At 43.4% G+C, this 16866-nt stretch overlaps 1 protein-coding gene across 1 annotated transcript in view; it reads left to right on the forward strand.

Annotated features, from left to right (window-relative positions):
- RAB11B (RAB11B, member RAS oncogene family) overlaps nt 1-14019 on the forward strand; it is a 31312-nt gene extending 17293 nt beyond the window's left edge. The window contains exons 2-5 of the mRNA XM_048831159.2: nt 3036-3231; nt 4332-4525; nt 6348-6428; nt 8797-14019. Of these exons, the coding sequence (XP_048687116.1) occupies nt 3036-3231; nt 4332-4525; nt 6348-6428; nt 8797-8942 (617 nt within the window). The 3' untranslated portion in view covers nt 8943-14019. The remainder of the gene's footprint in view (nt 1-3035; nt 3232-4331; nt 4526-6347; nt 6429-8796) is intronic.
- Nucleotides 14020-16866: the final 2847 nt, after the last annotated feature.

Below are 16866 nucleotides of genomic sequence, written 5' to 3' on the forward strand. Positions count from 1 at the left end.
AACCCTGATAATCTATGATTCTATGAATGTAAGTAACGCAGTGTCTATGCTGACACTGCGTCATCCTAACTACATCAACCTAAGTGCATGGATGTGGAGTTAAGTTGATGTAGTGGGCGACTTGTATTGGCAGGAGCGCCATTGTAGTGTAGACAACTAGAGCTAGATCAACGTAAGCTGCCTTATGTCGACTAACTCTCTGTTGTGTAGATCAGGCCCTAGAAATGTCTGAACCACCACTCCTTGTGGAGGGCCTGTTATCTAGGGTGGCTTAAAATCTGATTTAAATAAACTAGATTTGTTTAAATTGGATTTATTTAAATTTTTTCTTTTTACAAATCTGTTTAATTTTAAACTTGAAATAACAGCCTGTGCTAAGTCTAAAACCTCCTATAGTATATGTTAAATAAGAAATAATTCAAGCAGTACATGTTTACTACTGAAGTTTTTAAAGGAAGTCAAATCCCCGAACTGGTGGAAGTCACAGTTAAGCATCTGGGACTAGAGTTTGAAGTGGTAAACCAGTTTTTCACAGCAGTAGCCTCTCTTTGCACATGCAGAAGAATATTTTCTTTATTTCAGTTCATTCAGCTAGTTCATTCAAAGCTGTAAAAGCAGGAAAGCTTATTTTCCACCTCCAGTCTCTGAATTAAAGAGGTCTAAGACTTTGAAATAAAATTTTTAGTTCTAAAATCTTCAAGGGTACAGGGACCAGAAACAATCAGGTCAATTCACTGACTACAGATAATACGTCCTTTAATAAATTAAATACAAAATATGTTCTCAAACTTCTTATGTATCCAGAAATATTTACTTAACTAATGAAAAGCTTTTTAAATGTCTTGTGCATTTTTAATTGAATTTAAATTACCATCTAAATGCAGCTTGACACAGATCATGAGTAGAGAAATTAATCTAATAAATAAAAAATCCCGTTTCCTAATTTTTCCATTTTTGTATTGTTAGAAATCTTAAATGTATGTTAAGCAATATAATTGCTTAAATGTGTGTGGAAATGGTGTATGCTCCTGGCTATCAGGCAGAAGTACCACATTTAGTGAAGAGGAAGTCTGTGAGGCAACCTAGGACCCACCCACTATAATTCACTCTTGTTATTGCAATAACGGGATGTCCCACATACCGTCTGTCTGTGTCTTTTTGAACCTTCTTCAACTTCAGTAACCTCTTTTGGAAAAGGGATGCATGATGCTCATATTTTTTGCTGTGATTGGTGAGGGTGGCTTTTGTTGATTTGACCATGAGTTTCCATTTATTTATTGCTTGCTAACTTGTGCACTCCCTAAAGTAGGAATTAAAAAAAAAAAAAAATAGTAGTCCTGGTACCTATAATTCCCCCTCATGGTCCCACAAGAGCTCAACTCTAGGCTCCTCAGTCATTACCTCTCTTGGATGGACACCTTTTGTCTTTGTCCCTCTTGACCAGGGTTTTTCCAGGCTTCATAGTTCCTTCCCCGCACTGAGTTGCTCCAGGAAGGCAGACTGCCTAAACAGGCCTGTTTCTGCACTTTGCTACCTCCTCAGGCTATAAATAGTGTAATTGCCACAGTAAAGTTACCACACAGCTCTTTCTAAGCAAGTACATTTATTCTTAAGGTAACCGCATTAGAACATTAAAAAAATAAACAAGCTTAAATGGATACCAATAAGCTTAACAGAGATCATCTCCCCAAGAGCTCCAGCTGGTGTCAGTCCTTTCAACCATACCCTAAGGATTGGGGCCTTCCCCTTGGACAAGTCTGATCCTGTTCATTTTGCTGGATCAGAACAAAGACTGAGTCAGTTTAAACTCAGGCTCTTTAGTCATTCCTTTGTCTGTTGGCCTCTGGAGAATCCAGTTTGAACTAATAAAAGGGAGCCTCCCCAGGGCATGATACCTCACTCTGGAGGTGTTAAAACGTGAGGGAATTTGCCTAATTACCTCCTGCTGTTCATAGTTCCTAAAGGGATGTGGTTACCCTCCCCCATGGAATTCTATATAATCCCTGTTCCATAATGATACATAAACTTAATATGGTAAGATCTCTCAAAGAGATTGTAGGCAACTGCCTAAAATGTCTAAGTCCCTGCAATGTTCTGTTAAATAAACTTGTTTGATAGATCTGGCTGAGAAAATAGGTTGTTGTTGGTTTTGGGGGAGAGGGGATTGTATTGGGAGCTCAGCAACTGACCAAAGAGTAAAGGAGCAACCTGTTTATCTCCTTAGAGTGTGAGCACAGGTGCAAGCCAGGACTGGGTTTATATCCAAATACATGTAATGAATGTTAAGTGTGGCTGGTCCCAGAGTTAGGAAATGGCATTGGGATCTGGCATTCATTTAATTTTCATCTAATTACAAGTATTTTTGTAAAATTGATAATTTGTTTGTAGTCAAGATCTCATCAGTGCTGTTTATACCAGTGGTTCACTACCTATTTACCACTGTGGTAAGTGTTTTATGTGGGCCATAGCCAATATGACCTGTATGGCCCTGAGGTTGTCCCATGGACTGCAGCTGTGTGCTGATTGGTCCACAGGTTGAGAACCACTGGTTTATACCATTTCTCTACAAGGTTTAGTTGGAACCTTGCCATGTTCAGGTAGAGACTTTCAAATGGTCATTTATCAACAATGATGTAACCTACCAGAAACTGGCTGTTGGTTGAATTACAAGTTTTACACTATGAAATGTGGGTTTCTTTCAGATCTTGCTCATAGTGGTAAGTGACTATCTGTTTTCTTTCTGCCTAACTTTATGTGAAGCTCTTGCTTATGCCTACAGATCAAAAACTTCTTAGAATGAAACCTGTACCGAAGGGACTGCAAATAATTGTTTATTTTAGGGGTTTTGTACTCCACATCTGGGCAGGCAGTGAGTGGCCTGATAAAATTTTGTTGACTGGGGACTCTGGAGTAGGGAAGAGTAATCTTCTGTCACATTTCATATGCAATGAGTTCAAATTTCCCAAGTCATAAAATATTATCATTAATTCCTTCTACAAATCTCAAGATAAAGGATTAATTTTGATTTCTTCCAGTTGTGTTGATTGGAGACTCTGGGGTAGGGAAGAGTAATCTTCTGTCACGCTTCACTCGCAATGAGTTCAATCTTGAGAGTAAGAGCACCATTGGGGTGGAATTTGCCACCAGGAGCATCCAAGTGGATGGGAAGACGATAAAAGCCCAGATCTGGGACACTGCAGGGCAGGAACGATATCGTGCCATAACCTCAGCGTGAGTATTGCCTGGCACCAGCTCTCTTCTGCTCCACTTCTGCTGTTGGTGGAGATGCATGAGAAGGAAAGAAACCAGTTTTACTTTCTACTCCCAGGATTAATCTGCATTCAGTGAGGCTCAATAGAGCAGTGGTTCTCAACCTTTCCAGACTACTGTACCCCTTTCAGGAGTCTGATTCGTCTTGCATACTCCAAGTTTCACCTCTCTTAAAAACTACTTGCTTACAAAATCAGACCTAAAAATACAAAAGTGTCACAGCATACTTATTGAAAAATTGCTACTTTCTCATTTTGTTTGTGTATGAAATTTTAATTTGCACGGACTTCGCTAATGCTTTTTATGTAGCCTGTTGTAAAACCATGCAAATCTCTAGATGAGAGGTATGCGTGTCCCTGGCTGAGAACCACTGCAGTAGAGAACCACTACAATGCTACTTTTACAGTCGCTTTTCGGCGTACAAACACACTATAAAAAGAATGGTTTCAGAGTAGCAGCCCTGTTCGTCTGTATCTGCAAAAAGAACAGGAGGACTTGTGGCACCTTAGAGACTAACGCATTTATTAGAGCATACGTTTTTGTGGGCTACAGCTCACTTCATCGGATGCATAGAATGGAACATATAGTAAGAGGATATATACGTACAGAGAAGGTGGAAGTTGCCATACAAACTGTAAGAGGCTAATTTCTCCTGCGGATAATAGCTCATATTAATTAATTAGCTTCTTCAGTTTGTATGGCAACTTCCACCTTCTCTGTATGTATGTGGAAAGCTGTATTACATAAACTCAGCAAAACTTTTTTGAACAGAAGTCTCCTGTTTCTTATTCTTTGAAACGATAGTGAGTTTCCCTTTATGCTGCTAATATGTCCTGCTTAAAACAGTCTCCAGATCTTCAGCGTTTTGTTAAATACATTTCAGTTTTCTGAAAATCCCATTTTTAAAGTTGAAACTCGCTCTTCTCTTTTTAAAGAAGAAAACAAACCCTTAGTGCCCTTTTTTGAAAATAAACATTAAAATAGAAAAACTAACTGAAATGTTTCTCTGTAGATCCCTGAGCTGAATTCCATCTAACGCAGTGTATTCTTTATGGTTTCAGCTATTACCGTGGTGCTGTTGGGGCCCTCCTTGTCTATGACATTGCCAAACATCTCACCTACGAGAATGTCGAGCGCTGGTTAAAGGAGCTCCGGGATCATGCAGACAACAACATTGTCATCATGCTGGTGGGAAATAAAAGTGACCTGCGCCATCTGAGAGCTGTGCCCACCGATGAGGCCCGGGCTTTTGCAGGTTTGTGGACTGTGTGTGTTTTATCTATTAAGCAGTGTTTTAACTTCAGCACATGGTGTGTAGCAGACTCAAGTACTCCATCTCAGACAAGGGGCAGCCTTCCATTTGGAAGTTCTGACTTAAGGGGTGATGTGATATTTAAAAAAAAAAAAAAAAGCCAATGGAAAAAGTGCTCTTAAAGGTTGAACAACAGTGTTTGATTAAACTCTTTTGAGACCCAGAGCTAGGAAGATGTCTTGCAAACCAGTGATGATCCTGTCCCTGGGCTGCCTGATATCTGAAGACTCTTGTCCGTCTGGGAAGAGTAACAAAGATCAGGATGAAAAATGTTGCTGATGTAAAAACCAGTGTCAAAGGATCTTGGGGGATGAATAAAGAAGAACATAAAACACCAAAAAACTAAACTTTCTCTGAGTATTACATTCACTAAAGAGTGAAACATTTGGGTTGAACAGAGCTTTACTTTTGGCTGTGGAAATGGTTTAAAACCCTCCCTGCCTTGGTGTTGGCTAACACAATGTAACTGAACAAGTCACAAATCTCAAGAGACAAAATGGGTCTTTCCCCTGCATGTGCTACTGAAAGCGATATGGAATGAGAGGCTGCAGCTTCTACCTCAGCTGTTCGATCATAGTTAATGATGGGGCGGGGTCTGCAATGCAGACTTCCAATCTAAGGTCTCACATTTTGGCAGGCAGTACTGTAGCATCGTATGTGTAGCATTTAAACATTGATGGTGGCAGTAGTACATGACCTCTGTGGAGGGAAGGCAGTCCAGGGGTGGCGAGTTGTGTGGGTCCGTGGTGCCTGGGCTCCAACAAATTCAGGGGCCGGCTCCACCAATGTTAGGGGCCGGGTCTCTCCCCCAGCCCCGCCTGCTGCCCCTACATGCCTCCCCAAGCGTACCTGCCCGCCCCGGGCAGCAGGCAGCTGCCCCGCCACTCCGTGCTGTGCTCCCTCGCCTGCCGCTGCCAGCTACAAGGGAGCGGCGCTGGAGGCAGGCTCAGGCGGCTGCTGCGCCTGCAGGAGGAGGAGGCACATGGCAGCCCCCCCTTTTCCCCCTGCAGGTGAGTCCTCTCTGGCCCTCCCAGCCCGGGGGCAGCCTGCCTGCTGTACCCCAAACTCATCTGCAGCCCTGCACCCCAACCTTCTGTCCCAGCCCAGAGCCTGCACCCTAAACCCCCTCCTACACCCTTCCCACACCCAAACTCCCTCCCAGAGCCTTAGGCAGGTGGCGGGAGGTGGGGGGGGCACTTGGACCCATTCTGGGTACTACCAAAAATTATACAAACCTGCCATCCCTGGGCACTCCTGTTTCATTGTTTCCTGCCCTTTCTAGTGTGCTGTCTCCAGGGAATTATTGGATCACAGAAGTCCTGCTTTTTCCAAGTCAGTCCCTCTGGGAGTGGAGGGAGGGTGAATCCTGCAGTTACTCATCTACATGACCTGTGCCTGTGCTATTGCTCAGAGGCACTTCTGTGTTGCTGGGAGCTGCATCACACTGGTCGTGTCAAATGGCTGTTGGCGACTGCAGAGGAATAATAGCGGGCAGGGCAGGGCAGGGCAGGGGACCCTGTTGCTTGGCAGAAGAGGGATTGAAAGGAGGGAGATGTGCTCCGACTTGGCGGATTGCTACTGCTAATAGGACTATAGCTAAATAAAACGAGGTGCCAAATCCATTTGAGCAAGTAGTGGAGTCTCCCCTCTCTCACAGAAAACAAGACTGGGGTCCGGGCCGTCTAAACCAAGAAGTCGAAGCTAAGGGCTGTAATTCAAAAGTGCTGCTAAAGTCTTTAACTGAATGATCTGTTCCTTTTTACAGAAAAAAATAACTTATCTTTTATTGAAACTTCTGCCCTGGATTCCACAAATGTAGAAGAAGCCTTCAAGAACATCCTCACAGGTATCGCTTTGCTTTTTGGCTTGCATGTCTGCAGTACGACACACTAAAGGGTTTTACATGGGGAAAAGCTAATGAGAACCTCTGTAGGAAAGGTTTCAAAGTGGTAGCCATGTTAGTCTATATCAGCAAAAACAACAAGGAGTACTTGTGGCACCTTGGAGACTAACGAATTTATTTGGGAAAATGTGTTAGTCTATAAGGTGCCACAAGTACTCCTTGCTGGTTTTGCTTGATAGGAAAGGCACCTACCAGCTGGATAGAAGACTTGAGTCTTACGTGATGATGGGTACAGTGGAGACAGACCGTTAGGGACAGCAGTTAACTTCTGAAGTCTTTTTGCTGGTTTGTAATGCCAAGATGACCTGGAAGGGATTTGTGCCCTTGCAATTGCTGCTGATGGATACCGATGAACAGAGAGGTTCTTGCTGTGTTTTTTATTATTTTATTTTAAATTGGGACACTAAGGGCTGGATTTGGATTTTGCTTGAACTCGGGCATGTGATGTTTTCTTGGGCTCACGATTTTGTATAGAAGATGGTAGAAAGACCCTGAGTGTGCCAATGCATACATACACCACTGTCTTTAAATTTAATCTGAATTTAATTGAATCTTTCAATGTTTTTTAATTCAAACATGAAAGAAAAAAGAAAATCCATCCGCACTAGCACTGTACATGCTGTCATACAGGGCTGCGGAGACCCATTTAAAAGGAGGAGTGGGGCAGCCTCTAGCTTAGCCTTGCCCCTGCTCAGCTTCTCCCAGCCCCCTTGCTCTTGCTGTCTCAGCCCTGCCCTCTTGTGGATAGGGAACTGTCTGTTAGGGCTTGAGCTCCCTGTAGTTTATGGTCATCGCTGCTTTCTTTATGGGGGAGTGGAGGATGGGCTACATACAACAAAACAAAGGAACACACAAAACATCCTGCAGGCTGTCCTTGTCCTGGGAGAGAATTAGCCTCTCAAGATCCTTTTATGTCTGGGGGACCCATCTGAAACAGACACCAAAAGTGGATCCCCTCCCAGCAAGGAGGAGGGCACACAATGCCAGTCTTCCTCTGTATCAAGGTGAGAACAGTCCTGCTGCCCTGCTCCCAGACCCTCTGCTTGGCTTCCCCAACCCTTTGCTCTTGTTCTCCCAGCTCTGTCCTTTTCTGCATCTCCAGTCAGCACCTGTCCCTGTGGCTGGGCCATGATCACTGCTGACTGTCCACTTGCTGGCTCTGGCTGCATGCTCCAAACGGCTGCTGCTGCTTGAATTCCACTGCTCAGGGTGCTGTCTGCTGCCCAAGTGGAGTGAGAGTGGGTTGCAGATGGCGACAACAGCAGCCAGCACAGAGGAAGCAGCCAGAGCCATCTAGCAGACAGTCAGCAGCCTGGAGGCACTTCCTCTGTGCTGCGGCTGTTACTTGGAGGTTGCTGGCCCTCTGAACAGAATGGTGGGCAGTGAACACTGACTTCCAAGCAGACACCCCTTCTTTGTCTGCCCACCATGGTAGGCAACTGGCACAAGGAGTGAAATGAAATTTGATTTTAAAAGGCCTTTTTACTTGAATGATTTGTTATGACGCAGGGATCAGTTCTGGGTCTGGTTCTGTTCAGTCACTTTTCAGTGATTTAGATAACTTGCATAGAGCAATGGTTCTCAAACTTTTTTTTTTTTTTTTCCACGGACCACTTGAAATTGCTGAGGGTCTCAGCGGACCACTTAATGATCTTTCCAAATGTGCTTTGAACCGTTAGCGAACTATTTGTAAAGCTCTTTGGATAAAAGCGCTATATAAAAAACCCCTTAATTAACAGGCACGGACCTTAAAGGGAACTATCCGCAGACCACCTGAATGGAGCTCGTGGACCACTGGTGGCCTGCAGACCACAGTTCGAGAACCTCTGGCTTAGAGAGTACATATATAAAGTTTGTGAACGATACCAAGGTGGGAGGCCTTGCAAGTGCTTTGGAGGACAGGATTATAATTCAAAATTATCTGGAGAAATGATCTGAACTACATAGCATGAAATTCAATAAGGACAAATGCAAAGTACTCTTCAAAAATAATGGCTTTCAGAGGTGTCAGTGGGTATTAATATTCTGCCCTGCTTTGGATTAAGCAAAACCAGAATTTGACTAAACTAGAAGAGATTTGGGATTAGCTAGATAACACTGTATAAACCTTGTTATGGCAAGGCAAACAGCCTCCTTTTGAGCCAAAAGGGTCTGCTGTGGGTAAGCACCAGGGCTGGTCAAACTAGATTACCCTTGAAACTCTTCAGTACTACATTCTACAGTGTCTTTTCTGTGGAATGTGCAAATACCTTGTTGGAGCAAATGTGTTTTAAGTCTAGGCTCTCACTAATGAGTCTGTTCTCATCTACAGAAATCTACCGCATCGTCTCACAGAAGCAGATTGCAGATCGATCTGCACACGATGAGTCTCCTGGCAACAATGTAGTTGATATCAGTGTCCCGCCAACCACCGATGGACAGAAATCCAACAAACTCCAGTGCTGTCAGAACCTGTGACCTGTAGATGCTGTCTGTGCCCCTTAAATCATCTGTGCTTCAGTTAGAAACTTGTGTGGGCTTCTTTCAAATATTCTTGTGATTCAATGACTCCCTGTGTTCCTCTTCTCCACACCCCTCCCCAAACCCCGTCTTTCATCTTAGAGCTTTAATTGTAGGGCTAACATTCTCCTGCCTCTGAAATTCCCTTTTGAATGTGATGACTTTTGGGCTTGAAATGTAGGCACTGATCTGGTAGACATATTTGTTGTGGAACATCTGCTGCTGGATGTTATCCTGTGAAGCACTCTCCTCAAATGTATATTTTTATTTTTGTGTGGGAGAGGAGGCATGGGGACTTGGTTAGAACGGCTGAAGAAATGACTACATTTAGGTTTTCATTTTATCTCTTAGTCAGACTTTTTCAAAGCTCCATATGTTTCTGTAAACATGGGGGAGAAATTAAAAGAAAATATCTATTCTACCAAACATTCTGTTTCTGTCCAGATGAAGCATCTCAGTGAGGTTTTTAGGGGCTGCACACATGAGTGGTGTTGATAAAACTTTACTTATTATGTAATTCCCCTGAATGCAGAGTTAGTCTGGCTGTGCAGTTTACTGTTTCCTGCCTGGGAAATCTTCTCTTCTCTTAATTTGTTTTATTTGGGATCAATGAAGTATGTCTGCAATGCATTATTTGCCATGATGGATGCCTGTTCAGCTCTGTGCAGGCAGTATGGAGTGGCTTAATATTTATTCTTGGCTTTGTTAATTAACATTAATGTACAGTAAGTGCCAGCATATTAATTTTAAGATCTTTTTGCAAGCTATAGAACTAGGTTCATTTTATACTGTAGATCAGTGTCTGGAGGAGAAATCCTCTCTAGTCCCAGAATTTTTTTGCATGCTGCTTTCTCACTAGGTCTATCCTTAAATCCATTTGAGTGAGAGTAAAGCAACATTTCCATGTCATGTACATACCTGCACTTGTAAGGTTTTTTGGTTGTTGTAGAGAAACACAATACTTTATACATTTTGTAAAACTTATGCAGAACTGTAGCATCTTGGATTTTCTTTCCATTATCTGTCACTGTTGACCTTGTGCTTAATTTTTTTTCTTGACCTCTACTAAACTGTATAAAATTCCACGTAATACACACAGTCCTGCTACTTCACTATTAGCCTGTTTTCTGAATTGCAGGTTGTAATTTCCAAATGACTGTAACTCGCATCCTATGACTATCTGTCATCAGCAGGGCTAACAACTCTAAAACTTGTTGAATGGGAATAATTTTATCAAAACTTGTCAGTCGCTTGCAAGCTTGTGAAAATCCTCGGTGGGGAAGGGTTCAGCATCACCAGCTCTAATACTGTTACGTCTTTGCAGTAACCAGTGTTGTGTTGAAAGAGAATCCCAGGTGAAATGATCAAAATGAGGCGTTGGGAGCACCAGCTGTTCTTGGGAGGCTAGCTAAAGCAACTTGCTTCCAAATTCCGAGTCCATGCCTCACTTGACAAATCCTACCTTGCATGTCAGTGAGTTGTTGAGCTTTTTATGTTACAAAGTGAATCTGAAACTACATTGTGTGCTTGGGGTTGGGGGGTGGGGGTGGAGTTGACATTCCAGTCTCAACTGTTTTGTATCTGGTTATGTAATAAAATTAAGGGCAGTTAACTCTGATGGCTTTTCTTTATAAGATGTCCAGCCAAATGCATTGAATTTTACAAATAGAAGGCCAGAGTTTTAAACTAAGCAATCACATGGTCTTAGTACTTTATAGTTTAACATAAATTCTTTAAATTTAACCTGTTTTCTAGCACATTCACTGCAGTCACTGGCTAGGGTTCATTTCAGGCTGTGGGATTATGCTCTAGGTGAACGATCCCCATCTCATGGTGAAGGTATTTATCCCTCCTGGGAATTGATGGTGCTGTCCCAGCAAACTCCCAGTGCTGGAAGCACTCTCAGCACATGACACTATCACTAATAACCTTCTGAGAACAGGATTCCTAGCAAGCCTGAACTGGAACCCTTCTGGTGTGTCTGAGCCATTGTGTGACTTGCAGTTAGTATTTGGAGGCTAGCGGGGGAAGCACATCATGCATAATATATTTAAATATTCTCACAAAGGTTTGAAAATATTCCAGGCAGCCGCTCTTGGAGCTGGATTCTCTTTTTTTTTTCTTTTTCTTTTTTTTTTAGAGCTCTATCAACAGAACGCTTTACGTAAAGGAGTAGGGAGCAGTCCCTGAGTACTTGCGATGGCATGAGGAAGAATTGTGCTGTTAAGAGGCCTTAGTTCAGGGTAATTTACTAATACTGTGATTATCCTGCAAAGCCTTTGTTTCTAAAGTTGAACTTCACCTTCCTCTCCTCTTGTTAGCTGGTGAGGGTTTTTCTGGCTAGTTTGAGAAGAGTTGAGAGAAGCAGTAGGTGTCATAATTGGTTACATTCCTAGGCTCTGGAATAGAAACATTTTACTCCTGGGATTCGTGCAGAGCTCTAGGATTTGGCTCAAAGCCCTAATAAACCATCCTTGTCCAGGGCTCAAGTACAACCGACTGTCTTGCTTATTGACGAGATCCTGTGCTACTTCCACCTGCCCTAAGAGGTCCTGGCATCATGAGCTGCTTAGTTGTGCTCTCCCCTGGTGATAAAGTGGGACTACACTGCCCGCGTCACAGCGCTGCCGCGGCCATGCTGTAACATGGGCAGTGTCGACCTACCCTTAGTTTTCTGGCTGCACTCCAGCCCATACGTGACATGAAGTTTTTGTCTGCAGTGGTTGGTTGCTTCGTTAGACTAGGTCTGGACTGTTTCCCAGAGCCTGTTCTGCAATTGTTTGCAAAGTCAGCAGAGCACAAAACTCTTCCCCCTCCTGTGAGGATGAGATGATTTTGCCTAAGGTATGCCAGAGGCCATTAGCACTAGAGAAAGGGCACTTACTGTAGTCTTAAGTCTTATTCACTCTTAAGTGTCTTCCCATGCACAGATAGGAAACCTTAATGGGGTTACCCTGTAATCTAAAATACCTTGATTCTTCCCCCCATGCCAATCCCATATGCTTCTGAAAGGTAGAGTGATTAGAAAGCATTACAGGTGCCTGCTGTTGGAGCCCATGCAGAGGGGAGCTGGACGAAGGAATTCAAAGGAAGCTTTCTGATAGTCAGACCTGGAGTAGCTAGAACAAACCTTCCAATAAGCTGTGCAGTAGTGTGCACTTTCTTGACATGAAAAAATTGAGCTCATCTTAGCTGCAGCATAATTTCATCGGAGTCCCTGGCATAACCTCATTAGCTCCATATCCCAAAGTTGTAGTGCAAGGAAAAACAAGAATGGGTACACTTCTGCCCTTAGTCACTTGTCTCCAATGGGGGCATTTGCATGTCACTGAAAGCAAAATTTGTCTCCTAAATTAAAACTTTTTTGTTTACAGAAAGCTGTCTGTCTGCTCAAGGAAGCAAACCGGTTCTGTGGGAGTTAAAGTTAAATCTTCACAAAGCTTGTTCCCCAAGCTCCTGCTTCACCCAGACACTGCAAACAAACAGTGTTAGCTTTCTAAAGTTAGTTAAAGCTAACTTTAAAAATGTCTTCCACCATCTGGTGTGGATGGTCTGGTCGTTTGTCTCCATTTTGAAGCTTCCTGCTGACTTTAAATTTATTTCTGCCTTGGATGGGGCCATGATAGCAGCATCTTTTACTAGTTAAATAACTAGCTAATCACTGTCTATTGAAGCTGTTTTGGAGAGGAGGCAAAAGACCAAAACTGACAAACATTGGGTGTTCGTTACTGAACACATGCACAGTAGAACCTCATTACATTGGCTCATCCTATTCTGAGCAGGGGTCTCTATTGTTAAATCTCAGTCGTTTCTGTCTCAGATGGGGAAGTCTCAGTAACTGCCTACATGACTGAGTTCAGTGAAAGATATTCAGCCTGTCTTTCTGGAGTTCACCTCTGATGTGCAAAGCAAGCAACTGCGGTCCAGTGGAAAGTTTAAATCACTAAAATTGTTATTGCAAAACTTCACAATGGCTGTCTGCTGTAATTGTTGAATCCCTTTGTTAAAAGGACTCTGTGTCTGCTGTAGAAGTGTTTGCAAAGGGGAAAGGAATATGATTTCCTCTTTCCTCCCCCCACAGCTCATCAGAGCTATATCGGGGCACCACGTATAGTCAGCTCCCTCTACAGAACCCCCAGCCTGTGGGAAAAGACCGAGTATATTTGTCCATTTTAAAAAAGATCAAAGTGGGAAATATGAATCAAGAGAGATCTTCACACTGCAAGACAACTGCCCTTTCAATTGGAATTGTTAGGCTGCCATCTTGATTTTGAGGACAGGTCTGTGCCTTTGCTATTTGAACAGGTCACTCATTGAAAGAAGCCAACTTGCTTTGAGAATCTGCTTCTCTGTTTGGCCAGTAATATTTTGATTTGTGGGCTAGCCCTGTGGGCACAGAATGCAGTCATGGCCTTGATCTGTCAGTGGTGTGAAAGTGTGTCCGTCTGTTCTCTGTGATAGGAGAGTCTCCATTCCGAGCATAAAGGAAGAATACTTTCCTTAGACATTTTGATCTCAGTAGACCAATACAGACCTAATTCAGTGTTTCATAGGCACCTACTGAGGCCTTTTTCCCCCCTTCCTAACAATAAAGGAACCTACACTAAGGACCTGCTCTTTTTAAAGAGGCAATTTGGAGTGAAGGCTGAAATTGTCCTGAACTGATCTACAGCCCGTAAGGGCTGAGCTTGGACTCTCATGGTTTCTAGAAGAGAACCTTAACAGGACTGTAATGTAGAATTTTGTAGTTCAGAATGATGAGCAGTGGGCTATTTCTAGAAAAATTTTGTGATCTCCAAGGCTGCTTCATTACAGTTATTTACACTATCCTCTTCTTTTTGGTAGAGTGTAGTCGATCCGGCTTTGTGGGATGTAACACTGGACCTTTATGCAACTGAGAAGAGGTTCCTTTCACGTACTTTTACTCATGGTTAATGTGTTCAGTTAAGTGCAATTCACTTTGTAAATATATATATGCATCACTTGATTTTTGTGCATGATTATGTATTGTGGATATAAACATTGCCAAACCAAATTGCATGTGTACATTTATTTTGTTCTGAACATTCTTAGAATAAGATGGGAATCTGTTGCTTTTGGAACTGGCAAGGTAACTTTTTTTTAAAAAAAATTTTTTGTTTAAATGGATAAAGAGGGCCTGAAAGCTTGGAGCCTTTTTTGGCTTGTTTTGAGTGAGTGTATTGTCTCACACACATTGATCCTAGTACTTTGCTTCTCCAAAATCCGTATGTGTCAACCTCTTGTAGCCAAAAACAGACCATAAAGAGCTACCCAAATTTATATAAGCTAAAAGAAGTGCTGCCTGATGTAGCGGAGGGCTCCCTGTTTTTCCTCAAAATGCCAGTTAATGAATTCTCTGCTTCCGCCCTCTATCCATCCTAATTCCCTAGTAGTTATGCACCACAAACTCCATATCAATTAGCTTTGTCCTTCCAGCCTTCTCATTTGCCCCAGACCATCATCAAGGGTACCCACCCACTCCCATGTCAACTTTGTGTGCATGTACATCCCTGATATCTAACCTGTTGCTCTCCAGCACACCTGTATGCTTCCAGCAGCTGTGAAAATCCTTCACCCCTCTGGGAGGATGGGGGCACTTTCCAGGTTCTTTGTGTACATCTCCCAGATCTGAGATGGTGGTCAGCTTTAACAGGGTTGCGTCTTCAGCCTCCCAGGCCTGGTCACACGCAATGAGGGAAGGGAGCTGCTAGCTTCCTCTTTCTGAAGGTGGCTTTGGCTGTGCTTTCTCCTCCCCTATACAAAATTTCTGTGGGCCCCTGAGGGGGGTGTGCTCTATTAGGCTCAGGCAGTAGCTGTCATAGGCTGGCTCCCTACTTTCAGAGGAAGAGCAGCCAATCAGAGGTGATTCCCCCTAGGCAAGTCTGAAATTTGCATGAAGGGCTGGCGCTCTTTGAGGCACAAGACAGACTGAAATTTCTTAACCATATGCAGAATGACCACAATTTTTGTTAAGTGAAATCTTGTATTAATGAATGTGTAATATGAAAGCTAAAGGTCTGGGGCAGAAGAGAGATTAGCAGTAGCTATAGTAGGATCTTAGTCAGGGTCACAGGAAAAGGGGGGGGCGGACCAGGGAGCCATGGTCCCATCACTTTTTACCAGCCGTAAGGGAGAGCAATGGAGAGGAGCAAGTAGGGGCAGGGCCTCAGGGGTGGGGGTGGTGCGGGGGGACAGGGCCATGGTTCAGGCACTGGTTACCTCCACACTTTTAGGGAGCTTCCACAGCTCCTGATCGGAGTTGCATGGCTAGCTAATGTAGGAACAATCAGCCATAGCATCTGAGCTGCCCTGGACTGTTCTCAACTGTAATGGGTGTAGAGCTAAAGCTATATTCAGTTCCAACGGATTTGAACAAGTCTATAAATCCCTGCCTTGCCCCTTGTCCTGTACTATAAATGCCCCCTTATGTATCCATCCTATGCCCTGAATGAAGCAGTGGGGTACAGGCGGTGGGGGAAGGGAAGTATGTGATCATGTAAGTGAAGGACTGTATCACAATGATACACACAGGGGCAAAACATATGTAATTTCCTACTTCTCTCCTCCTCATCCCACCCTTCTTTTGAAGGAGAAAAGTAAAATCATGCAATTGTAACAGTCCCCTCCTTCAAGTATATGTGCCTCCAGGTGCTCTACCATAGGCTGCGTGTGTGCTGCTGTGCTCGCAACTGGAGACTGTAAACAGCAGCATCCCTGCCGCTGTAGAGCAGCACCTTATGCTCCCACACAAGAACATAGAAGCAGCATGGAGCTGCTGCCCCTCCAGTTCCTTCTCAACCAGCTGTGGCTCAAGATGGAGCAATTGCATTGTCTGCTGCTGTGACCCCCCCCAAAGCACCCCAATACCAGTTGGCACACAGGTGTCCTGCTATTACATGCCACCTTTTGGATATATATCACTGGAAAACTAACAACTCACTGATTACCATATTTACACCATGAGAGAACATTAGTTAACTCAAAGGACATAAATATAAGCTGGAAAATGTTATCAAAATGTATTTGCCAAGCAGCCCCCAGGCCATGCCTGTTCCTGACAAAGGAGTGTCATTCCACCTGCTTGAATGCCTTTCTGATATAAATTAAGAAAGGTGTGCCCAAAGAAAAGCACATTTACATGCAAGAGATACAGTCAGCAGGAGAGCAAGTAGGGAAAGATGACCACTTAATGATCTCGCTGTGGGATGGAAACTCCACCCCCAGGAAGCCCTCCTGCCCCTTGAAGCAGAGTCAAAGATTTTGGAAAGATACAAGGAGTGAAAAAAAATAATTTTAGCTTTCACCAGAGGAAACAAAGGCACCAATCATTCTGAGCTCCGTGGAGAGTCAGGGCCAGAGTCTAGTCAGCTGGGCTGGAAAAGAGACTTGGTAAGAAACATCTTTGAGCAAGAGATGAGTTTGTTATATCAGGGTGTATCTTAGTGGTGTATTTTTACTTTTGTTTTCTTGTCACCCTTTCTGTCTTCATTCCTTATACCTGGTATCACTTAAACCTCTCACGTTTTGTTTAATAAAGTTGTTTTACATCTAAATTCAATGCTTTGATTAAAAGGGTGTGTGTTAATGCCACTTAAGGTAATAAGCTGCTAGGTACTGTCTCTTTAAGGGAACAACAAATGAATAACTTCTGTAAGCATTCAGCAAGAGAGCTGGACACTACTGGGCAGATGATTTGGGGGAAATTTGGGACTGGGAGGTTGCAACGTTCCCCTCTGGTGTTATCGGGACTGGTGATCTGTAGGTCACTCCAATCCTTGACTCTGGGAGCCAGCTTTACCCTGCTCTGCTGTGAGAACCCCCACTCCTGGGCTGCTCCCAGCTACTTGCAAGCAAATGACAC

The sequence above is a fragment of the Caretta caretta genome, chromosome 25, assembly GCF_965140235.1.
Source record: "Caretta caretta isolate rCarCar2 chromosome 25, rCarCar1.hap1, whole genome shotgun sequence".
Classification (NCBI taxonomy): Eukaryota; Metazoa; Chordata; order Testudines; family Cheloniidae; genus Caretta; species Caretta caretta.